This window comes from Sciurus vulgaris (assembly GCF_902686455.1).
Source record: "Sciurus vulgaris genome assembly, chromosome: 15".
Taxonomy (NCBI): Eukaryota; Metazoa; Chordata; class Mammalia; order Rodentia; family Sciuridae; genus Sciurus; species Sciurus vulgaris.
This window is the reverse complement of record NC_136476.1, coordinates 58380922-58406094: the sequence shown is the minus strand read 5'-3', so window position 1 is coordinate 58406094 and position 25173 is coordinate 58380922. Positions and strand designations below refer to the sequence as shown.

Below are 25173 nucleotides of genomic sequence, written 5' to 3'. Positions count from 1 at the left end.
TTGAGACTTTAGGATGCTTTATTCTCTGAAGGATCCATTTGGTTAAAAACTACATTAATGACAGAAATCCTTATAAAAGTATCCTTCCTCTCAACGAAGACTAGCCTTCTAGTTTCTCATTACAGGATATCTAAAATAATTAACCAATTCCTCTAAGATATTTAAAATGTGATTCCTTGTATAAACTGATACTCATTTAAGTTCTATGTAGCACATAAATCATGGTCCAGGTGTACCTTACAGAACTTACAGTTCCCAGGACTCAAATTTTAAAAAATTATCAAGGAGAGCGGCTAAGCCATTGCAGGAGACAATTGTTCCCTGTTGACCCATGCCCTACAGGCAGTCATGATGTTGGCTGATACCCATCCAAGTTACACAAACCAAACCACGGCCAAGGAGCTGAAGCAGACTCCAAACCCTATCCAACCCAGCTCCCTTGTTCTGTGGACAGGAAACACCACACCAAGGATTTAAGGAGTTATCCCAGGTCATGTAGCAGCTTGAGACAGAGCCATGCCTGGAACTTAGACCCAGACCCCTAGTCCTGCCTTACTTTATAAAGCCGCTGCCACATCTACTACTCCACTCCTACCACAAGGCCTTGAAATTTCATTATCAGAGCTGATGATCTGCTAGGAACTGAAGAGTCACTTTGTGCCTCCAGTACTGCTCCACCTACTCCTCCTAGGACTGTTTTTACTGCTAGGCTACAGGAGCAGCTGCACACAGTTCAATCAAAATACCTATTTATCAACCCATATTTCTACATATGTTGGTAATGGAATCTCAGAAAGCCAAGTAATGGCAACTCCACAGCATTACTGTTCACTAGCACCATGAGCACAGGGAGGGAAGAGCTTTCCGAAGGGAGGCTAAGACTAAGCAAGGGCAACTATGAACTCAGTAGCACAAGCTGGGAGAAAGGACAGAGGCAGGACAAAAACAGGGGCTCAGTTGAGAAGGCAGCACCTTTAAAAAACATACACAGTGTGACTATAAAATTGCAAGTCTTTTTTTTTTTTTAATAAAACAAACAACAATGTATAAACCTAAATAAACATTTCTCCCTCACAGTTGTTACATCCTTAGTTCCCAACAAAACTCTCCACTGTTGAGACAGTACTTGGAACTCCTCTTTGGGGAAGAGCCTTAAAAGCCAGTTTATGAGCCACATTAGAAACTATTCTTTCAAATGCTGGGCTATTTGGAAACGGAAAATCCACATCAGAGGGTGACATTGGAAAAAAATGAAAGAGGCCCTGCAGCTCTTGCGGAGGTTCCTTAAAGACCTCTAGCAAGTTCTGAGCAATAACACAGCCACTGGAGACACGTGTGGGCCACCCTGGACAGCCTTCAATGGGAGAGCATTCATTTGATAGAAAAGTTCTGCTGTCTGCTTTAAAAAAAGAAAAAGAAAGAAAGAAAAAAAATCAGCCACACTCCTTTATAGTCACACTTGCATTTGATTAAAAAAAGATACAACACTCACACATGGTTCTTGTATGAATTCTAATTAAGAAACATTACATTCAGAATTATAGCACTCAGTGATACTTTTCAGAAACTATAACAGCTTCTTTGCCACTTAAGGGGTACATAGGATGCAGCTGTTTACCTGAATGTATTCTTAAATAAGTGACTACTACCACTCTAATTTTCCTAGTTGTAGCTGTTACAGGTTACTGACCGCGAGTTCATGTTCCAGACTTCCTTTGCCAACACAGATTAATTACAAGGGAGCCACCCCCAAAGTCTTAGGGTGAATTGGGAAAGGGCCGGTTAAATGAAGAAACAGGCCATTCCTTGGTAAAAGTTTGTAGTTTTCTTTCCCAATACATCTTCTTTTTATTGAGAACTTCCATTTTTATCCTGTGTTCCTCCTCTGCCATCTCACACTCTCGCTCTATCTGCTGGATTTTGGCCACATGCACCTCATTCATTTGTATCAGCTGCAGTTGTAAGATGGACATTTGTTGATGGTGTTCTTCCTCATGCATCTTTTTTAAAGCACCTTCCTGAGAGGTTTTGCTCCTGTAGTTTTTATTGGCTGTTATTCTGACAGCTGAACACGAGGGTTCAGGTTGAGAGGTCCCCTCACATACTGGAAAATGTATGAACTCTTTCTCATCATCGCACAGTTCTCTATTTGAAACAGCAAATGATTCTGAAAAACAGTAGCAGAAAACATGTTCAAAGATTTTACAGGCAGAGAAAAAAGTCAATCCTAACTCAAATGATAGGGTGCCTCATTACAGAATGGGTCCAAAATAGTGTCTGCTTTGGCTTTCATGTCTACAGGCACCCTGGCCACACCTGACATTTAAAAAACCCCATAAACCAAAAGTAATTTCCCCTTAAGAAATAATGTTAAAGGGTTTTGTTACGTTATTTCTAGAACTGCAAACTGTGGGCACAGTGGTCAGAGAATGTGCTTATCAAGAATCAGAGACCTTGTGATGTTGATACAAATTCTAAACTGAAATGTGCACAATTCTGATGAGGAGACCACAGTACGAGGCCAACTGTGTGAGTCTTCAGATGGAGTTCTTTGTCAGTCTGATCACCCTTTGCCAGTTTCTCATTCAGCTGCAAACACTTTTGCTCCATCTCCCCAAGAGCATGGTTGCTGGTTACAATTTCCTGTTCACAGGCATTGGCCCTCATACCATCCTATGAATGCTCTTTCTAGAAAGATGAGTCTACACTCCCTGGTTTAGCCTCCTCACACACCATTTCTCCTCCATCTCCTGCACCTGACTGTTACTACTATACTGCTACATCGTGGTAACACACAGATCCCAAGGAGACTTGTCAATGTCCCTCTTCCTTAGCCTCTCCTTGGCACTCCACAATCCTTCTTGAGATGTCCTTCCTCCACTGGTTTCTGGAGCACTGCTCTCCTCAGTGTCTCTGTGGTCTCCTTCCTCTCCATTGCTGCTCTCAAGTCTCCTAGAGATGCCGAGACTTCTCCACCCACCTGTTACTATTTCAGGTTCCCCTAAGGTTCCCATCTCTGATTCTCTTCTTCATTCACCCTAAGTAATATCAAAATCTGGTTCCGACCTCTTTTTATCTTTCTTGCTTTACTCTTCAAAATACTCTGTGCACCCTTTAGCCTTACCAAAAACTCACATTCTTTAAAAAGTCATGCTGCTTTTCACAATTCTATGTCTCACTATCCCCTCAGCTTGAAGGCAGGCTCACTAGCCCCCAAGTTCCTTTTTCAACTCCTGCTAACTCCTACTTATTCAGGACCAATGCTGCTTGCTCTGTGAAACCTCAGATCTTTCCCTTCTCTATAGGTACTCCTCCTACAGCACTCAACACACACCAGGCCTTAGTCACTTCTTTTATCCTTAGGCACAAATTACTTTGCAGTACACAGTGGTTGCCTAGTAATATTCATTGTGCTGAACCCTTGAATACAAAGGGAAAAGAGCACATGGATGCAAAAGGATGCCACTGTTGGTAGGTGCCATGTTTGCACTGATATTTTTATAGGGAAATGACATTAGGGTCAATTAGAGAATTTCAATAAGGAAACCATTAATTCCACTAACCCATGGAGTTGTCTAGCTGTGACTCTAAGGTTTTCTTGAGAAGCTTTACATTTCCAATAATGAGAATCTTCTCCTGAGAGAAAAGTAATACCAATTTATTAAGAGTTGATTACATTATTATGTCCACTCCATTATTCTGGAAGACTGGATGCTGGGAATGTTAATGGCTACTAGGGGAAACCTAATTCGTGTTACTCTGTTAATAAAAGTAAAATGGCTACTGTTTAGATTATTTCACTCCAAGGGGTAAGGTAACAACCATAACTAGTTCCTAATTAAGATTAAAGAACAGGTAAAAATCTTACTTTTGGAAGAGAAGGTTTTAAAATGAGAGAACCTCTGTGCCAGAGACAATGACAACGACTCCCTGGGACTCTTTTCCAACTCCCACAGCTCTGGTCTCAATTCAGTGTCCTTCCTTCAGGTTCCCACTGCCTCCTGGGCCCACCTCTGGCTCAGAGGTGGTTTAGCTACCTCCCCTTCAGGTTTCTGAATTCTCTGAGTCTCTTACTCAGGTAGAACCCTGCACTGGATCTGGGACAGTGCTGGGTATATAAGAAATGTATGTAGGGAAAACTGGCTGCAATAGACCATGCCCCCCACCCACAACTAGTAGAAAGAATAGTGCTTCAAGTGGGTGACTGAAGCACAAGACAAAGAAATGGGAGAGGGTTAACAGGGAGGACAGAGGACCTGGGGTGTAAGCGTCAACCACAAAAAGTCTTACCTCACCCGTTTCCCTTCTAGTCTTTAATCTGAACATATTTTCTTTGAGAACTAGACACATTAGACATTTTCTGATACCTCTACCCTCTTTGCTTTTTTATTTCATTACAGGGGATAGTTCTGGATACTCCTCTGAGTCTTTAAAGTTCATCCTCTCACAATGCTGCTGTCACTACCAATTTCTGAATGCTCACTTTCATCTCAGCAATTTTAGGCTTTAGGGACATGAGGAGGAAAGGGAGAAGGAGGAGGAAGAGGATAACTACCATTTCTGAATGGTGAAACAGGTATGGGCTAGTGTTTTACAACACTTCCTCATCTAATCCTTACGACACCACTCCAAGGGAGGTATTATTATAGAAAACCAAATACAATTTCCAAGGTCATTTGGCTAATTGAAAGATCCAGGATTCTAATTCAAATCTACATGACTCCAAAATCCAAGCTCAACCTCTTCATCTCAGCCTCCCACGACTTTGCTTGCTCAGCTGATCACTTATGTACTGTAAAATACACCCCAAAAGTTGTATCCACTACTAAACCATCTATTATTACTAAGAGTATCAGCATGTATTCCAATTCTTGATCTTCAAAAGTTCTCTCTGAACATTCAAACAGTATTCATGTCTGGAACAAAGAAATAACTACTTTAAGACTATTCTTTTTTAAATGTGCACTAACGAACATTTTAAATAAAGTCAGACTTCTTAAGAAGACTGGCATAGATAGGACTTAAACTAGGAAACCCAATAGAGTATTTAACTTTCAAACATATGTGAGCTCCAATTAATAGAAAATAGTGTTCAGATAGGAAGAATATTCCCCTAATTGGAAAAAGACTATCCAGGGAATAGCAATCTGCTGCAAACATGTACCATTTAATAATCTCTTTCCCAAGTAAAACCAAACCAACCAAAGTAGAAAACAACTCAATTTTATGCAAAAAGGTTAGGAAAGCTTTCCTGGGACTGAGAACACAGCCAAGAGGGTGTTCTTTCACTTGGGTTTTGAGTAAATTTAGCATTAGCTGGAAAAGTCTACATGGCAATGAAAGCCTATGAGGAAACTGTACAGGCCAATCTCCAGTTATCAAAGGAACAAAGAAAACAGGATTATGGAGAAATGCATAAATGAGATGAGAGGAAGGCATACCATGGGAGATAATGCCATAACTAAAAGAAAGGATTCAATTTATACACTACAGTGAGAATAGATGTTAAAAATGTTATTCTAAGTGGAAAATGCAAAATCAGAGATATCTATGATTTTTCATCTATGTAAGTTAAAAATATAAGTACACAAAACACATGTGAAATAATACTCAAGCATACTAGACTGATTTCAGTGCAGAAGAGAATGAAAGTGGGGAATGGGGATTAAAAAAGGGATAAACACAGAACTAACATAAAAGAGGGGCTTTTTACAGACCAGTGATGTAGGTGTGCCATGATTGGAAATAAAACTCAGCCCTCTGTACCTGAGTTCCCACACCAAAAGAATGAGATTGGATTAAACAGTGATGATGATAATGGAACATGTTAAGAAATATTCACCTTACTTAATTTTAATAGAGAAAATAAAACATATGTAATTAAGTATAAATTATCCCAAGATATCTGAGTGCTACTCAGAGGCTTAGTTTCCTTAAATGTATTGGACTATCATTCTACTTTCCAGTCACTCCTAGCAAATTTTGATGGCTCCCTTAGTTTGTTCTCCACATCCTATATCCAAAGATAATGGAAAATAAATTTTGAAGTCATATTATCACAGATCACAAAATCTGCAGGGTATAAACTGTTTAATATGTTATGGAGAAAAAATACTGTCTTTATTTTTATTATTTTACATTCCCATTTTTCTTAAACTTTAAGGTCACTGTGTTCAAATGCATTTGGACATTTTGTACAATTTGTACATTTTACAAAAGTCCTTGGCAAAGCAAAGAATAAGCTAATAATATCCAGGGGACAGTGATCAAGATGACACAGTTCATACTACCTCACATCAAAACACAGTTGGAGGGAGGCCCCTAGTGGAATACTGCTAGGCTCCATCCTGCTTCACATTTTTATAACAAATTTCAGCAAATCTCTGAGCACCTAATTTTGTTAAGAGGTATCCTGAAAGATGTTACAACAGCACTGTCCAATAGAAATAGAATATAAGGTACATAATTGATTTTACGTTAATTTTAAATTCTAATTCCTATGTTAATCCAATGTATCTAAAATATTATTATTTAAATGTGGAATCAATCTCAAATTTAATCATGAGATATTCAACATTCTTTTGGTGGTTTTGTCTTCAAAACATGTGTACTATTAAAGCACATCTCAATTTGGTCTACGCACACTTCAAGTGCTTATGAGCCTCATGCAGCTTGCCACTGTATCGAACAGTGCAGTGTTAGAGATAAGAGAAGTAAAACAAACACATACACAGAGTCCGTGTGTCAAAACACACAAGAGGCAAGGAGGGCCTTAAACATACAGCAGATTTTCAACCTTTTCCCCACCAAATCCCAGAATGGATGACTGACAATTCTAACCTTTTATTTTTTATTCTTTCTTGAGAATAAATTGAAACACAAAATGAGTGAAATAACCTTACAGCTGTTTTAATATGCATAAAGAATTCCAATACCTTAACTACTAGTACTAACAGATGGCTTTGGAAACACTTCCCAACTGACTAACGACCAAGGTTCTCTACTGCCCTATAGGTCAGGTGTGAAGACAGAGAAGGCAGGATATGGCTGGGTACCATGGTACCAGTGAGTGGGGCTTGGTGGTACACACCTGTAATCCCTGCAACTCAGGAGGCTGAGTCAGAAAGACCACAAATCAAAGTCTACTCTCACATTGAGAGGGACCCTGTCTTAAAATAAAAATTAAAAAGGGCTGGAGGTATAGCTCAGTGGTTGAGCCCCTCTGGATTCAATCCCCAGTACTGGGTTGGAAAAAAGTAGAAGCAAAGAGAAGTCTCCTGTGTTACACAGGTATAAACATTCAACTTAAAATAAATTTCTTTTACAAGTGAGTCTCCAGCAAATGTCACTACAGGAAGGACATTGAGAACCCACATTCATTCTCTTCTTGTTGGAAATTTATATAGTGTATTATGAGTAAAAGAATTATATAATTTCTTCTCCAAAAAAAAAAAAAAAAATTGTGGATGCACTTTCTAGATCCTACCCCAGATTTTGAAAATGTGGACATGAGACTATCCCCTAAGGATGACCCTATAAAATCAATACACCAGAATCTAGAACATGGACTTGCAAAATGAACTGAAGGGAGTTCATCCCAGCATCTTCTCAGTAACAGAGCCCAGGGGACACAAGCAATGTGGAAAGCCAGAAAATCACTTAAGCTGATTCACTTTCCCCCCACCTCAGCACCACTTCCTACGCTGCTCATAGAGGCTAAACTGCTCTAAGGCCAGCAAGATGGAAAGAAATCGGCTAAAGCTATAAGCATCTACAAAGCAAGGACTCTGTCAATCAGCAGTGGGGCCCAGGCCCAAAGAAGCAGCAGGGAGGAAAAAGAGAGTTAGCAGTGTCTATGAAAACAGTCTGCTAAGGAGCCAGCCTGGTTTGGGAACCCAAGAATCAAAACCCTGGCACTAGGCACCTGCAGTGGAAAATGATGCAAGAGGGCCATTACATTAACCACTGTGGTTACCTAACTGGCTCCCTGGACTTAACCTTGGCCAAACGATCACAAGCAAACTTTTGATCATGATTTAGCTTCCCAGTGTGATCTGCCTACAGGAAAAAAAAAAAAAAAAACTGCTAATCAAAAGCCTGTATTTGGTTCACTTGGTAATTACCTTTTTCACTCTACATAGATAACATTCTTGGTTTCAGAATGACTTTTCTGATGACTTTTAATTAACAGAAACCAGTCCCACAGAGCTCAATCTACTCTGGGGACACTGACAAGTGAATTTTTGATCCTTTGAGCCAAGAGCCAGATTTTCCTGGGCAAGTTCTCACTGAGTCCTTGGAATACCTTATAAGTAACACACAGAAACCTTCCTCTGCTTCATAGTGTGTTTTTTGCAAATTACTATGAACCTTTATAAAAATGGGTCAGTTCATCTTAAAAGAGGCAGAAATTATTGGAAATTTATTTATGTGTTTCCACCCTCCCTGTGCCTGGAGACATTTCGGTAGCCTCTTAATGCCAGCCCCTTGAAGCTATGACAAACTATCACTACACCTTCAATTATATTACTTTCCTTTCCTAGAATTACATATGACATAGTTGCTTCTTTTCAATGGAAGCATATTAAAACTAATATTTTTTCAGAATCCCTCAAAATCCCTGAAGTGCCACAAATAGAACTTTAGATCACAATATTACAATAGATAGAAACACTGGATTTCAATTTTGATGAATGGCAAATGGATATTTGCTATATTAGTCTCTGTACTTTGATTTTTAAGTCTGAAATAGTTTACTCTTTTAATACAGCCACTGAGTGGTTTAGTGCACTGCTTTGCACATAAAAGGTCCTGAAATTATATTGTTTGAGAAAAGACTGAATGAAAATAAACCCTCATCAAATTATCTTTAATACACTGGAAATGGGTTGAGAGAAGCAACTGATGTTCCTCATTAATAACAACTCTATTAATGTAGTCCCTAATTTTTCTTTATGTTTAAGTGATAATAAAATCTCTAAGAGGGATAGCAGAAGGACTTAAACAAGTACTTCTGTTTCATGCACTTCATGACTTGCATATCCACACAGTCATCACATCTTGCATTAGGAGCGGTACCTGGGGCTGCGGCGTCAGGGTGGTAGTCCGGCTCCTCCTCGGGCGGGCTCTGCAGAAAGTACAGCTGCTCAGGCAGCATGCTGGCGATCTTCTCCTTCCCCAGGACGTGGGTACTCAGCAGCGGGCTGACGCTCCGCTTCACTTTCTCTCTCCTTTCATGGGCCATAATTTTTTTGGTCCGAGCCTTGATGTTTTCCCAGCACTTCTTGAGCTGCTTGAAATCCCGCAGTGACACACTTGGTTGAGAGTTGTATTCGTGGGCAAGCGCTTGCCAGGTCCGCTGCTTGAGGGCGATAGTTCGGGCATCGCTTTTCTTACATTCCAGCACATATTTGTACTTTTCTACCAAAGCAAGCAAGATGCTCTTTTCCAACTCGGAGAAGTATTTGGCAGGTTTTATAATTTCGTTGTTTTGCATTTTCCACTCTCTTTCTTCAGGCCCTTACCTATCCTGTAAAGGAAAGTTTGAAGCAAAAATTACCAACTCTGGCAATAAAAGTGCCTGCAAATCACTTAAGCTTAATTCCTAACTTGATTCTTTTTGAAAGGGGGGGTCAGTACTTTCTTTTCCATTAATTGAATTATGACAATGACAGGAAAATACTCAGAAATTTACTAGGAACTGGGTTTTACGCTTCCCAAGATTTTCTAGTAGTTCCTTTGGCTTGGTCATACTATGAATATTTTGTGTATAACAGAAAAATGAAAGAAGAAAGAAAAGAAAAGTTAAACATCTATGTGGAACTCTGATTTCTTAATTTATTTCTGTTTAAGGGAACTGATTATCCCCCCACCCCCCAAATCTAATGTCAGGCAGCTTTGGAACTAAACGACTTTCTCGAGTTTTTGTCACAGATGGATACAGGAGAAGACACTGTGCAATCAAACATAAGGGAAGATGTAAACACTAGCAAGACTTCAGACATAAAGAAATTAGTCCAAAAGATCTGACATTTCCATCACTACGTCTGTGACCTTAGGTCACACTCCTGAAACCACCTCAGTTTCACCTTTAAAAATGAGGAGTGGACTGCAAATTAGTGCAGCCACTCTGGAAAGCAGTGTGAAGATTCCTTAGAAAACTTGGAATGGACCTACCATTTGATCCAGCTATCCTACTCTTCGGCCTATACCCAAAGGACTTAAACAGCATACTACAGAGATACAGCCACATCAATGTTCATAGCTGCTCAATTCACCATAGCCAGATTGTGGAACCAACCTAGATGTCCTTCAATAGATGAATGGATAAAGAAACTGTGGTATATATATATACAATGGAATATTACTCAGCCATAAAGAATAATAAAATTATGGCATTTGCAGGCAAATGAATGACATTGGAGAATATCATGTTAAGTGAGATAAGCCAATCTCAAAAATCCAAAAGACGAATGATCTCACTGATAAGCGGATGATGACACATAATGGGGGGTGGGAGGGGGGCAAGAATGGAGGAAGGAGGGACTGTATAGAGGGAAAAGAGAGGTGGGAGGGGTGGGGGGGAAGGAAAAAATAACGGAATGAATCAAACATCATTACTCTATGTAAATGTATGAATATGCAAACGGTATGCTGTTACTCCATGTACAAACAGAAACAACATGTATCCCATTTGTTTACAATAAAAATAAATTTAAAAAAAAATGAGGAGTAGAGTCAGGTGAGGTGGTGTACACCTATAATCCTAGCAGCTCTGGAGGCTTAGGCAGGAGGATCACCAGTTCAAAGCCAGACTCAGCAACTTAAATGAGGCCCTAAGCAACCTAGCGAGACCCTGTCTCAAAATAAAATATAAAAAGGACTGTGGATGTGGCTCAGTGGTTAAGCATCCCTGGGTTCAATCCCTGGTACCAAAATTAATAATAATAATAATAATAATAATAATAATGATGATGAAAGGAGAATGGAATCTGTGATTTCTCAGGTCTGAGGGGCCAATTTTAAAAGCATATAATCTTATGTAAACTATTTCTACAATTGGAGAAGTGGAAGGGCCTGCACACTAGAGACTGAGTCCTCTGCCCTTTTTACACTGAAGGAGACAAGGGCCAGAAAGAAAAAGGAGCTTGCCAAGATCATGAAGATGGTGACTTGGAAAGTCCAGAACCTTTTTTGTCCCAGTAGTTTGGTATTCTTTGCATCACTCTACAATATCTTTTGGGTTCTTGCCTTGGATGGCTCCAAATCATTTAATCATGACCCCAAGGCCACCTTGCCATTCCCCTACAGGGCTGAGTCAACATCTTCCACACACAAGTTGCTCTGTAAAGGTGTTGTTCCACTAAGTCTGAGACCTCTGTGTGGTTCCCACATCTTCTAATCACAGGAGGCTCCTGTAAGGTCAACCTCTAAAATGTGACGGAGACAGGTGACTAAGCAACACTGGCTGCAGCAATAGAGTAAGCGCTCTCTGTCCCCTTGCTGGAAAAGGACAACCTGCTCCCAGACTTTCCTGTATTCTCCAAGCCTCCAATCTTTCAGAGTAAAAGGCAAGTATGGAGACAATGATGATATAATCCATTCAAAACTGGCCAATCCATATCTAAAGAATTAGGAAACAACTTGAAAGGAGTCCCACCAGCTAAAAGTGGGACAGTTGGAACAAGGGTGGTGAATACACCAAAATTCATTATTCTCTCCATCTTTGAGTATGTTTAAAAATTTCTACAATAAAGAGCTGGGGTGAGGGGAGGCTATGGCTTTTAAATGTATGTACACTGATTTAAAATCACACTAGTATATGCCACCTATTCACGCACTCTACCTGAGGAGGGGTTACTATAATTGCATTAGGCCAAGGATGCAGAGGACCAGGCCAGATCAGAGTTTTGAAATTGGGGCCAAGCAATATGAGCTTCAGACTAGGGCAACAAAATCTATCAGACTCTCTTATGAGGCACTGCCTCATCCCAAAAGTTAAGGTTGGAATGAAGTACTAATGATCAGGGTCTCCACCGGCACCCCTCTTCCTAGTCACACTGGGTACATCTGATATTAGAAATTGAGAGATTTAAACACATGTCAAAGGCAGGTTGGCTGAGATCCTAAGCAATAGTAAAAGAGATGGGTATGTGTTCCTGCACCTCTAAACTCCCAACCTGTGCTTTGATTGCATTACTCTAATTTCCCTGACAGGCCCAATATGGGCCCCTTCTTCCAAAATGGTCCAAAATTCATTTTTCACCTTTGTCAATTCTTCCATTCACTACAAAGAAATGTTTCCCAAACTGAAATTTATTAATACATGCCCTAGACAATCTATCTCTTCTGTATAGTCTCTATGTGTCAAAATGTCCACGTCCTACTTACTTTCTATAGTTTTTTTTATTATGAAATCAATGGGTGTATTGAATGTTCTTAAACTACAGTGCAAATTCTGACCTGATTCCCCACCCCAACTCCTTGGCCCCAAGACAAAGATGTCAATATGAGTATTTTCCTCATGTCCCAACTCTTTAAGAATTGCTACTCTAAGGATTCAGAGGGCTCTGATCCACAAGGGAAAAAGCACTTGCTCCCTATTTTGTTTTATTACATAAAATGCCATCTTATATGTACCTTATACATGTGTGTATGCATACAAGTTACCTGTACTTTTCAAATAAATCTTTTTCCTATTTCAATGATTTCTTCGAGAAAAATTCCTAGAAAAGGAATGGTTACCACAAAAGATGAAAATATTAAAGATTTTGTGACACCATCAACTTGTCCTTGTAAAATTTTGTACCAACTTACATTCATACTAACAGCATGTAAGCATATCTGTCTCCATACTTCATTTACTCTTTTTGGGGTTGGTTGGATGGTTCTGGTAGAAGGTAGAAGGTTAAGTCAGAGGCCCTTAACCACTGAGCCACATCCCCAGCCCTTTTTATTTTTTATTTTGAGGCAGGGTCTCCCTAAGTTGTTTAGGGCCTCACTAAGTTGCTGAGGCTGATTTTGAACTTGCAGTCCTCCTGCCTCAGCCTCCTAAGCCGCTGGGATTGCAAGCATGTGTTTTGCTTTTATTGTTAACACTTTTTAAAAATTCTATGCCATCTGCATAGGTTAAAAAAAAAAAAGTTAATTTACTATCTAATGATATATGGATTCTAGCTCTCAGGCAAATAAGCCACACTCTGAGGAAAACCCCTGTGATACTTAATGGAATTGAAGTTACGTGGAATTAATGCCAAGCAATTTAATAATTCTTCCTCACAATGTGTGCAGTACCACTAGCTGCCACCAGGCGGTGGTGGACTGGGGGGAGATTTTGCCTTAAGTGTGGCTAGTGGGGTGAGCCTTGATAATGACAATGATGTAATAGCAGATAACTTTTCTTGATCTCTTATTGTGGATTACACACTATACCAAATGCTTTATATGCACTACATTATACAATTCTCCCAAAAATAACTCTTGAGAGCATCATTTGTTACACCTCAATAGTTTTTTGCTTAAAAAAAAATGACAGTACCAGAAGAAATCAAGCAACCACTCTCAAAAGCAAATACTAAGAATTACCCACACCTGGGAACTATTAATAGTCTATTAACTAAACTGTTATTTAATCGCTAAGTAAATCCAGAGTTACCAATTTACTTTGCTTAATTTCTTAGAACAGCAGTCTTCCCTAGGCCCCAAAGTTACATTCTAGTATAAGTCAATGTAACCCAAAGGTTCCCTATAGATTGTCAGCAACCTTACAAATAGGTTGTTTATCTCTGCTAACCAATGATTATTACCATTTCTCAGAGAAGAAAACTGAGGCTCAGTAACTTGCACAGTCACACCAACAGTAAGCTGCAAGACCAGGATCCAAACTCAGGTCTGAGCCCAATGCCCATGCTCCTCTTAGTTCTCTTATTTCAGACCTAGTGACAGCCCCTACTCCCCTGCTCAAATAATGTCAATTAATTAGCATTCTAATTGCCAGATGACAAAGGTCCATGGATAGGGCAATTTAGGGTGCTATGACTTCTCTGTCCATCTCCATTTGTTGGCTCTTCTCCCAACCCTTTCCCCCACTGGCTATTTCTCTTGCTTCCTTCATCTCTTCCCTCTTTTTCTCAAACCCAGGTCTCACAGTCCCCAACAGGGTATACCTCACTCACTATTCAGAGCTCCAAAGTAATTTGTGCTGTTGATCTGGTAAGAACTATGTCTGGAAAGTAACCGTAAAGATCACATGGAGGGGTTGGGGTTGTGGCTCAGTGGTAGAGCACTTGCCTGGCATGTGTGAGGCCCTGGGTCTGATCCTCAGCACTGCATATAAATAAAATAAATGAACAAAATAAAGGTCCATTGACAACTAAAAAAAAATTTTTAAAAAAAATCACATGGAGTTTGAAAATGGCCCACACCCCAGGGAAATACTAGCATTCTGCTTGAGCACCTGAAAGACAGTCCTCAGCACACCAGGGCTTCCCAAAGTAAGAGCTCTCCCTAGCAAAGTTTATTAATAGAAACATCCAGGCTGGAAATTGTATTCTAGCTTTAAACTATTCAGCAATGTCCAGGATTGGCTACAAATGACAATATAACAAGCTTTTCCCGCTGCATCGGCTTTTTTTTTTAAATATACTTTTTAGGGGCTGGGGATATAGCTCAGTGGTAAAGCATTTGCTTAGCATGCCCAAGGTCCTGGGTTCAATCCCCAGTACCACAATAAGTAAATGAATGAATAAATAAATATGTAAAAGAAAATATATATGTATATGTTTTAGTTGTTGATGTACCTTTATTTTATTCATTTATTTATATGCAGTGCTGAGAAGCAAACCCAGTGCCTCACACATGTGAGATAAGCACTCTACCACTGAGCCACAACCCCAGCCTCCAACATCAGCTTTTATTAAAGATAAATTAGTCCTCCCTTTAACTGCTCAGTAGCGATCCTTTTACACCTGCTATTCTGCTAGATAACCTGTTCTTGTGTATGGTTGTGGTCCAACAAGCAGCCCAGTGACCCTCACGAAGTGGGTCATCAGTAAACATTTAACAAATTCCTACATTTTTACACAGGTGTAAAACTGCCCATTATGCTCAAAATATCACACACAAAAACACAGTACACTAAAAGCTACATTAAGGTAAAAATGGTCAATAAAATAGCAAAACCCAAATACCATGAAAGGTCCCCTTGGACTCAGCAAAGAAAGACACATAGATAGGTCTAAATAAAACAATACAATTCTAATATCATAAAAGAGTAAGGAGAAAGTGACTAGCACGATCCCCAAAACACTAACACTGAGCAAAGTACCAGAAGATTGTAATAGGTACATTTAATATCCTACCTTAAAAAACAAAAAAAAAAAAAACGGGTTTAAGCATTGAATTTCTGTGTGCTCCCAAAATTCAAATACAGCTCCAGTGTGACTATATTGGTGAACTGGAAACCGTAGGAAGTAGTTAAGGTTAAATGAAATAAAAAATATGGGGCCTTAGTCCAATGGGATTAGTAAATGCTAATAAATACGTTCATTAGTCAGTGCTTATAAGAAGAAACACCAGTAATGGGTGGTAGCACATGCCTGTAATCGCAGAAGCAGGAGAATCTCAAATTCAAGGCAACCTCAGCTATTTAGTGAGGTCCTAAGCAATTTAGCAAGAACGAAATAAAATAAAACTAAAAAGGCTGGTAATGTAGTTCAGTGGTAAAGAACCCCTGGGTTCTTGCCCACCCCCCAAGAAAAGAGACACCCCAGAGCTTGCACCCTCTCTCTACACACACAGAAGAGGCCCGGTGAGCACACAGTGAGAGGGAAAACAACCCCAAGCCAAGAGAAGAGGCCTCAGAACGAAACCTACCTTGGTGGCACCTTTATGTTGCACTTCTCAGCCTCTGAAGCTATGAGAAATGAAATATGCAATCTGTGGCATTTTGTCATGGCAGCCTGAGAAGACTAGATAAGGTTTCTAATGATTTTAAATCTGCCAAGGGTGAAACCAAGTCTCAAAGTCTGAGCAAAGACTAGAGAAATTTGGCAAAGATTTTGCTTCTACTTCCTTTGGTAGAAAAAGAAAATTTTTGAAGTTAATGGGCATCATAACTGAATAGCTGTGACCCCCTTGGCCTTGGACAAATATCAAGATTTCAATGAACTGGGGCTCCTAAAATAAACTGAATGCATAAAATCTGGGTTCAGGTCCAGTCTTCAGAACTCACTTAGCTGCATAACTTCAAACAAGTCAGTTATTCTTCAATGCTTCATTTATAAAATGGAGTAATGACCCCCAACCTGTCTCACTCCCTGAGCACCACAGTCCTGTAATATGAATGAAAAACAAGCATAAATGAGAGCTTCAATACATTGTAGTTCTTTCCCCACCTCCCACACATATCCGACTGCTTCCAAAAGTAGAAAAGTGGTCTATATGCAATATATACATCAACTATATGCTTATGGGCTTTTTATTTCATATACACACATTTCAACAAGTATAGAATGCATTCCTGCCAAAGATTGAGCACTGCCCTTAAATATGTGAGAGACAAAAGCCAGCTGACTCCTGCAGCCTAAGAGCACTGGCATGCATAAACTGACAACTACAGCGAGCAAGAGGCAGGCCGAAGCAGACAATGTAAGGGAGGATCACGCAGCCTTGGGTGAGAGGGAACAGGTGAATCTGCCTTTTTCATGAACAAGAGGACGTGTGTGCTAGATCTGTAAGAATGAACAGGAGATGAGCAGGGAGAGTCAAAGGAGATGCTTCAGATTTAAAAAAAAAAGAAAAAAAAAGGGTAAGAAAGGGCCTGGACTCTGAGCAGGACAATGGTAATGAAGAGGAGGTACACGCCAAGGACTACTATGAAGGAAAGGATGACAGAACGTGTGTGTACACTAGGGTGAAAGATAAAGCAAGAGCAGGGCAATGGAATGCATGAGGACTAACTGAGCACCTACTCTGTGCAGGTGTCAGAGGGAATGGCATTCCTAAAGGTAAATGAGATCCCAGTCCCACAATGATGTAACACAAGAGTGCATCGTGGGACAGGCTGGTGACAAGGCAATAAGGTTAGTATGGTGATAGAGATGTGCCTATGGACACTACTCTGGGATGGGTGAGGTCCTAGAATAGGAATCTTAAGTCCTATGAGAATTAGCATTAGAACAAAGCAGGGTCACAATCTGAGAGACTAATATAACACAGTGAGAAGTGGTGGGTGAGCTGGAGGAAATGGGGCACCCACCCTCCAGGTGCCTGCCAGCAAGTTGTAGGGGATCAAGCTGTTTCCCATCCTATATTGACACTCTGTCTCCTGACTCAACATCTCAAAAGTAACCTGTCTTTGAAACAATCTAGATCCTAACATATTAAATTTAAAAAAAAAAAGGGACCTCAGTCCAATCCTCTCACATTTACAGATGAGGAAACTGAGACTCAGAGCAAAATAGGGGCTTCTCAAGGCCTTGTAACAGAGGAAAGCTTCCAATCAAACCTTTGTGGTTTGTCTGTGGGCCCTCTCCCCTTTTGGGACTCCTTCCCATCAAGATCCCCTTTCACCAGGTTCCCTCAAGACTTCCTGATTATCCTATCTGCTATGGTTTGAATCTTGAGTACCCTCCAAAGGCCCATGTGTCAGAGGCCTGATCCCTAGCTTGGTGCTATTGGGAGGTGGTGGAAGCTTTAAGAGGGGAGGCCTAGTGGTAGGCCTTCAGGTCTTTGAGGGTATGCTGAAGAGGACACGAAGCCCCACCCCTTCCTCTTCCTCTCTTCCTTCACTTCCTGGTCATGAGGTAAGTGGAGGTACTCTGCCACATACTCCCACCACAATGTGCTGCCTTGCTACAGGGCCAAAGCAACAGGGCCAACAAATTGTGGACTGAAATCTCTAAAACTGTGAGCCATAATAAACCTTTCCTTTTTATAAAGTGATTATCTCAGGCATTTGTTATAACAACAGAAAGCTAACATATCATTTGAAAACTTAAGGTCCTTGCTCTCAACTCTGCCAACTCATTTTGTGACATTAGGCAAGTCCTCTTTCCTCCTGGTCAATTCGTCATCTCTAAATTATAACTAAAGAGGGTGTTCCCTGAAGTCCAATCCAGTGCTGGAGTCCATATCAGCAATACTGCTGGCACTGATGATTTTCTGCAACCTGATTTCCACAGCTCACTGCCAAAGATTCATGGATGGTATTTTCTGATTATTTATGAGGCCAGTGGGGTTATTAGCCAATGAAAGAGAACATTGCAACACAAGGAAATGATCTCACACAATCCCACTATATGCTTTAAGGTCCATACACAGATTCAACTCCATAGGTTAAGCAATTCCAGGTGAAATGGCTAAGGCAGGTGATGTGATTCATTTTCCACAGCTCTTTGAAGAGCACTGGCTACAGAGTAGGTACTTGATAAACACTTGTGGAATATATACAGACTCACCTACTTGCCATTTGCAATTATATAATATTACTAATATTACTAATTACTAATTATATATCTAATTACTAATTTTATAATTACTAATTTACTAATTATATAGCTAGATGTTATACTATCTAAAATTTCTCTTTTTATAAGGGATTTATCATAAAAAAATCATTTTCTGGCTTATTCTTATAAATACCATTACAGTCCAAAAAGAAGTAGAAATGCCATTTTTTCAAGAGCTTCATGACAACTATGAATCCTCCTGATCTCATTCGATCCTCACACGTTCAGACCTGTCTACCCTGGGTGGCCACTCCCCATGTCCTCTCTGCCCCTCCACCTTCTTTCTTTCCTTTTAGATTTTCCAGTCTTTGACCAAGCACCAAATATGTCCCTAATGTGTTCCCTCCTCTTCCCCTTGCCCGCCCACCCCAGCAGCCACGTAGCTTGAATAGTTCATCTTTACCATCTGTGTCTGAGTATGACTTTGAGCAGAACCAGCCTTGTGTTTAAGGCCCCTTGTGATCCCTTCCCCTGCCCTCACAGTCCCCACTATAAACCAGATGAGAGTTCTTTAAAGTCTGATTCCTTCCTTTGCCTCCCCCACAGCTCCATCCTAAACCACCCCCACCCAGTGACTTCCCTGAAATGCCTCTGGAATCATTATTAAAGCATCCTCCACAAAAGCACTTCTGAAATACAGAAGGTGCCTGTCTGTAGGTGTTCCCACTCCAGCTTGCTTACCAAGAAAGTGTCTCTTACCAAGGACAGTCTCCTCCATGCCCACCACTTCAGTTACAGCCATCAGCTCTCAGGTCTTCTCTAGACCATGGGTACCATGTATTTACCTCCCCTCAGCACTCTGAGACGCACTCAGCACTGGGATCTACCCACATCAAAGATCTCCCCTGTCTGAGGCTTGGAACAACATTTCATGTGTATCTTTCACATACAGAAGAGGCTCAATGTTTGTTCAAAAGAAAGTGGGGTGTCAGGGAGACCCTCTCTCCCAGGTCCCATCCTCTCTGCTTAGCATCAAAAGCATTGCAAGTTATCTCCCAACCACTTCTATTTAGCAGCCCAATATGGGAACCTTGGAAATCTCCAATTCTCCAACATCAAAAACAAACTATTTCCCTACCTCCCCTGATGTCTGATGATTTCAGTCACTCGACTTGGCCTCCCAGAGCAGAAACCTCAGCGTGCTCTTCAACACATGCAACCAGAGGACAAGATGGTGTACATTCACTCAGGATCTGTTCCCTCCTCTCCCATTCTCACTGCCCATGGCTGAGGTCAGACCGTCATCTCTAAAATGATCTCCCAAACTTCCACACAACCACAGGAGGGAGGTTCCTACAACACAGTGATCAAGCCACAGGTGTGTTTGTATTCCTCCAACATCTCTCCCCCTCCCTAAATGACAGATAAATCCAAACTGTCACTTGGTGATCAGGGCCTTTCTGGATCTGACCCTGATTATAGAACCCCCTTCATCACCTCTCCCACTCTCTCAGTATTTTTCAACCTAACTGGATCAAACTCACCTTTGTGCCTTTGACTCTGCCATGTTCTTATGCCTCTTTAAGTACATGAGGCTTCCTCTGGCTGGAATCTTCACCCCAAGGTTTACCCAGGGCCCGCTGCCTTCCTACCAGGGCCAAATCCCATGTGATTTTTCTGAAGGCTTCCTCAACTAATGCCCAGGCGGTTAAGTTTGTTTTATTTACAACAGCTTCCTTTTAAAATGAGTTTTTTAAATGAGTTTTAAGCAACTTACAAACTATGCACACATTGCAACTTTTGTTTTCTTGAGAGAAACTATCAGGGCAAAGCCAAGCTAGAGTATAAGAAATAAAAACTGGGAGGTAAAGGAGCATTCGAAAGATCTGTCTCAGGTCTCATACCTACCTCGTTAGCAGTACACTGGCCCTGAGTCTCTACTATGAGTTAGCTACTCTTCTGTGAGCCCACTACCAACTCTAGATGCCTGCCTGGGAGCACTTCTCATATATTTTTGTAACTTGCCTTCATGTCCATCTCCCTCACTGGACTGGGGAATTTCTAAGGGCGAATTTCTGATTCATCTCTGAATCATAGCATGTAGCATATGACTCAGCACACAACTGATGCTCAATAGATATTTGTTGAATAAGCATGGAAAACAGTACAAGTGCTTCTTGAGTTCCCTGCTAGATAGTTGAAAAATTACATTATTTGTCCTCACGAAAAAGTTACAATGCTCAAAAATGGCAGAGAAATGGATTTGAACCCCATATTGACTATCTCCCCAAAGCAGTTACTCTTCCCACTATGCTTGATATTCACCAACTTCATCGCACTGCATTCCCAAATACCTTCTCCTTCAAGGCCTAGTTCAAAATAAAGCACATTTCTCTAAGAACCCTTTCCTGTTCACTTGCCTTTACTTTAGTCCTGCCTGATTTTCTGCAGCACTTATGTAAGACATTGGAAGACGGCAGGGTATCTCCTTGGTGGCTTGAGAAATGAAGTCTTCCAGGTGGTCTGCTGAGGGTATGCTGAAGCAGCCAGCTTCTCTTTCTACAACCTCTCCCCCTAGTGCATCCCTAGGCCTTTCCTGTTTCCCTCTTACTTTTTCATAGTTCAAAGTCTTCCAGTTCTCCGGATTCCAAAATGAAACCCAAAACAAACCTCCCGAGGCCCACTGCTTCTCTAACCAAGTGAATGTAACTCAAACACCCTCCTCCATTACATCGGTTAGTCCTTGGTATTTTAAGCATCTTATCAACCTTTAGTCCTGGTGAGTATCCCCAGCTCCTGAAACACATTACAAGAAATTGCAGGCATCCCAGAAGGGATAAGGACACTTTAAGAGGCCTTCCTAGTCAGGGGCCTGCATTCCTTCTGAATACCCTTTTGTCCTGGCCCCAGAGTAAGAAGAGACAACCTGTGATCTCCCTGGGGGCACCATTCCCGGGTTTCTAAAGGGAGGTTGGAAGGCTGGTCCAGCATGCTGCTGAGAGGAGGGGGTGGGCCCTTCTCCCTTCCTCCACATCTTCTCTAGGGATTTAGAATCCTTCCTCTCCACTCCTTGTCTCTTTCCAACCCCAAATTCCCACAGCAGTCCTCAATCCTAACTCAAGAACTATGTTTTTTAATCAATGTTCAACAATTAATTAATTAAAAGACCGTAGGTAACACACGGTCTTTTCTGGCATGCTAAATGCACACCTCGTGGCCCCCCTATTATCCTACCTCCGGGTTTAAATGTGGGACAAATACATCCCTGCATATTATAACCACTCTAAGTATGGCAAGAATATTTGTACTCTTAAATGTTACCACACCTAAGAAACATCCATTCTCCATAATCAGAAGAGCACGTCTACATTCTTGTTTCCTACTTCTAAATAAAGATTTTTCATGTAATTTACAGAAGCTACCTCATAGCACCAGTGCGATGACTTCATGCTAATTCATGCCAACTGTTTAGGAACTAGGGCCTGCTCTATAGAAAGTGCTCAAAATTAAGCTATTATCTTGTGCACACACATCTTTCACAACAGTACCTGAGAGGAGGTATTACATCACGCCCCCCGCCCCCCAATCACAAAAACAGTAGCCCAGGTTCGGAGTACAGGAGCTTCCCCAAGGTCAGTCGGCAGCGATGGGATGCTCTGCCTTCATCCTCCGAGTGAGGGGATCCCTCCTCTTACACCCTTGGACAGAGCACAGGGGGTCTTTATGGAGACAACTATGGAACCCCGGCGGCGTGCAGAGGAAGCCGGGGCTGGGAGGACCGCAACACTGCAGGTCACCTGGATTCTTCCCCAGTCGCTCCCGGCCGGGGGCCCGGATCCCCCGGCTCCAGGAGCACCACTGGGCCCGCGCCCCGGGGCTTTGTACGCGGCAGGCCGGCCGGTTCGCCGAGTCCCGCCGCGGCGCGCGGAGGCGGCCGCCCGGCGCCCGGCCTGCGGAGAGGGGTCGCGGCGGCTCGGCCCGGAAGCCCGCCAGGCCCGCCCGCGGCCCCGCACCGGCCCGCGCGCCCGACCCGCCGCGGCCCTCCTGGCCGGGAGCCTCCTACCTGCGGCGGCGGCGCGGCGGCCGCGGAGACCCGGGGAGGGGCCGGCGAGGCGCGAGCGCGGCGGCCTCGACTCCTCTCGCAGGCTGGGCGGCCGGGAGGGCCGCGGGCTCCGGAGCGCCGGGCGGCGGCGGCGCGCCCCCGGCCGGCCAGGCCCCGCCGCGCGCGCCGCGGCCACAAAGCCCGAAGCCGCCGCCCCCTCGCGGGCCGCCGCCGCCTGCCGGTCGGTAGGCGCCGAGGAGGGCGGGAGCGCGGCCCCGCGCAGTCCCCACCTCCCCGAGCCGCGGCCGCCGGGCTCCCCGGGGGGCAGGGGCGGGGCGCGGGTGTCCATCTTCCACCCGCCGGGCCGCCGCGACCGGGCGCTGGCCATCCCCGGCTGGCCTCCTCGGGCAGGTCCGGTTCCCTTTCCCCACCTTGACCGAGGAGCTCCTGAAGGGGCCCGATAAAGTGTGTCCGTGAACAACAAAAGAATGCATTTGTCTCGAGGGACGCGGCGGTCGCGGACTCGGCTCGGTCCAGGCCTCCTGGCCGATTTAGGCCCTTTTCTCCTGGGACTCCGTGCTGTTGGGAACAGCCAGCCCCCGTGTTCTGCGTTTGTCACCGACTTTTGTTTTGTTTTAATTGGTGGGATGTGTCTCCTAGGTTGTGCGCTCCCCTGGGGGCCGGGACCGTGCCTGCCGAGCTCAGCACCTGCTGAGACGCTGGGTGCTGACTCAGTGGGAACTAACGCGCGTGTAGGTGAATGCGCACCAGGTGGAACGACTGTGGGACACAGCACTCTTCTACTGACAAAGCGCTTAGCCCTTCCGGCAAGGATGGCTTCTTTTGCCCTGGATCCATTAGGAAGATTCTAAGACCAGAAAAGCGGCTGCTGAACTTTTTTTTTTTTTTTCTTTTTTTTTTTTTTTTTTAATGGAGGTGAAATTCACATGGCACAAAATAACCATAAATAATCCAGTACATTAATTACATTTATAATGTTTGGCAACTACCATGACTATCTAATTCTGAAGTGGTTCCGCCGTCCCGAAAGGAAACCCCTGCACCAGTAAAGCCATAACCCACCCAGTCCCTACTCCCCGCAACCTATGGCAAGCACTCATCTGTTTTCTGTCTCAATCGAGTTACCTTTTCCGGATATTTCATGCGAATGGCATCATACAATATGTGGCCTTTTGGGTCTGGTTTCTTTCACTGAGCCTGATGCATCTAAGGTTCATCCATGTTGTAGCATGGATAGTACATTATTTTCATGACTGAATAAGATACCATTTTGGATGTATATAGCACAATTTGTTTATCCATCATCTGTTGGTGGATATTTGGGATATTTCCACTTTTCCTATGTTGCTGGATTTTAGTTTGTTTGTTTACCTTTTCCATAGCTGTTTCTGAACATTCCTGCATAGGTATTTGTCTAATGTCATTTCCAACTCTTTGGAGTACATACCTAGGAATGAAATTACTGGGTCATATGATAATATATCACGTTTAAATTTTTTTTTTTTTTTTTTTTTTTTTTTTGTTTGTTTTTAATGATGCTAGGGACCTAATCCAGAGCCTGGGGAATGCTCGATAAGCACTCTGCCACTGAGTTACATCCTGGACCCTTATGTTTTAACTTTTTGAGTAACCACCAAAAAGTTTTCCAGAGCAGCTGAATGAATCATTTTGCAGTCCTGCCAGAAATCTGTGAAATTTCCAATCTCTCCACAACCTCACCAACACTTGCTATTTCCCTTTTTTTAATTCTTTGGATATTTGGGGGGCCAATGCCTGCCTGTCCAGCTCCCACCACCCACAGACCTTAAACTGCTGATCCAAGGCTTTGACTACAAAGACAAAGAACTTCCAAACACTCCCTGGGGGACAGAAATACCAAGAAAAATAAAAACACTAGGCTAAAATTTATATTACTCCTTGATCATTATTTTAACAATAAATTTTCTCCTATGCAAGTAGTTTTGAAATTGTCTAGAGAGCCTAGAAATTAAGACCATCCTGAGAGAGTTGCTACTGGAAAAATAACTTTATGATATCACCCTGGAAGCCAATGCTGAACATCATTTCCACTCGTATTTTCCACTTAGTGCCACATTAGAATCAAGGGAAAACAATTGGAGTATGAAATCAGGTCAATTCTGGAAATTTGATTGATAGGTGGTACGTGTGGAAAGAGCATTATATATGACAAACAGACCTCTGTCTGAATCCTTCTCTGTACTGCTTAGTTCTTCATGAACTAAGTTATTTCCTAGAATGTGTTATCTCACTTCTATGGTGAGAATAAAAAAGTCTACCTGACAGGGTAGATGAAAGCTTCTAGTCTGACTTCAATAAAAAAATCTGTGATACTCAAAATACTGATGACTGACATGGGCCACACGCAGAAATGCCACTAAAGAAAAATGGAAAACTCATGTTTAATTACGAATCTCCTGAAATCAAAAGAGTAAGCCTACTCCCTGCTACCGACTTTAAAAACTAATGTGATCATGGTAATTATTTGGATCTGTAATTGCTGCCTTCCCAGATTTTTCCTTGTTCCCTGAGTTAGAATGGCAAGGGTCTATGGACAAGTTTTTAAACTCATCTGAATCTTGTCTCTAAAATGGAGTAAAAATACCAACTTTTTTTTTCCAGTGCTGGGTTTCTAACCCAAGG

The 25173-nt window shown here is 42.2% G+C and overlaps 1 protein-coding gene across 3 annotated transcripts; it reads right to left on the bottom strand.

The window, feature by feature from the left end:
* MSANTD3 (Myb/SANT DNA binding domain containing 3) lies at positions 1-22650 on the bottom strand. Of its 3 annotated transcripts, XM_079112265.1 has the most exons (4): positions 22513-22650; positions 15874-15913; positions 9079-9529; positions 1-2167 (listed from the first exon to the last, which is right to left on the bottom strand). In XM_079112265.1, exons 3-4 carry the CDS (start codon positions 9494-9496, stop codon positions 1758-1760), a joined length of 828 nt encoding a protein of 275 aa, XP_078968391.1. In that variant the 5' UTR covers positions 9497-9529; positions 15874-15913; positions 22513-22650; the 3' UTR covers positions 1-1757. The 3 variants fall into 3 exon arrangements, with proteins under 3 accessions (XP_078968391.1, XP_078968389.1, XP_078968390.1); XM_079112263.1 differs by lacking the exon at positions 15874-15913 and having other exon boundaries at positions 22513-22629; XM_079112264.1 differs by lacking the exons at positions 15874-15913; positions 22513-22650 and adding an exon at positions 22145-22466.
* Between the last annotated feature and the right edge of the window lie 2523 nt (positions 22651-25173).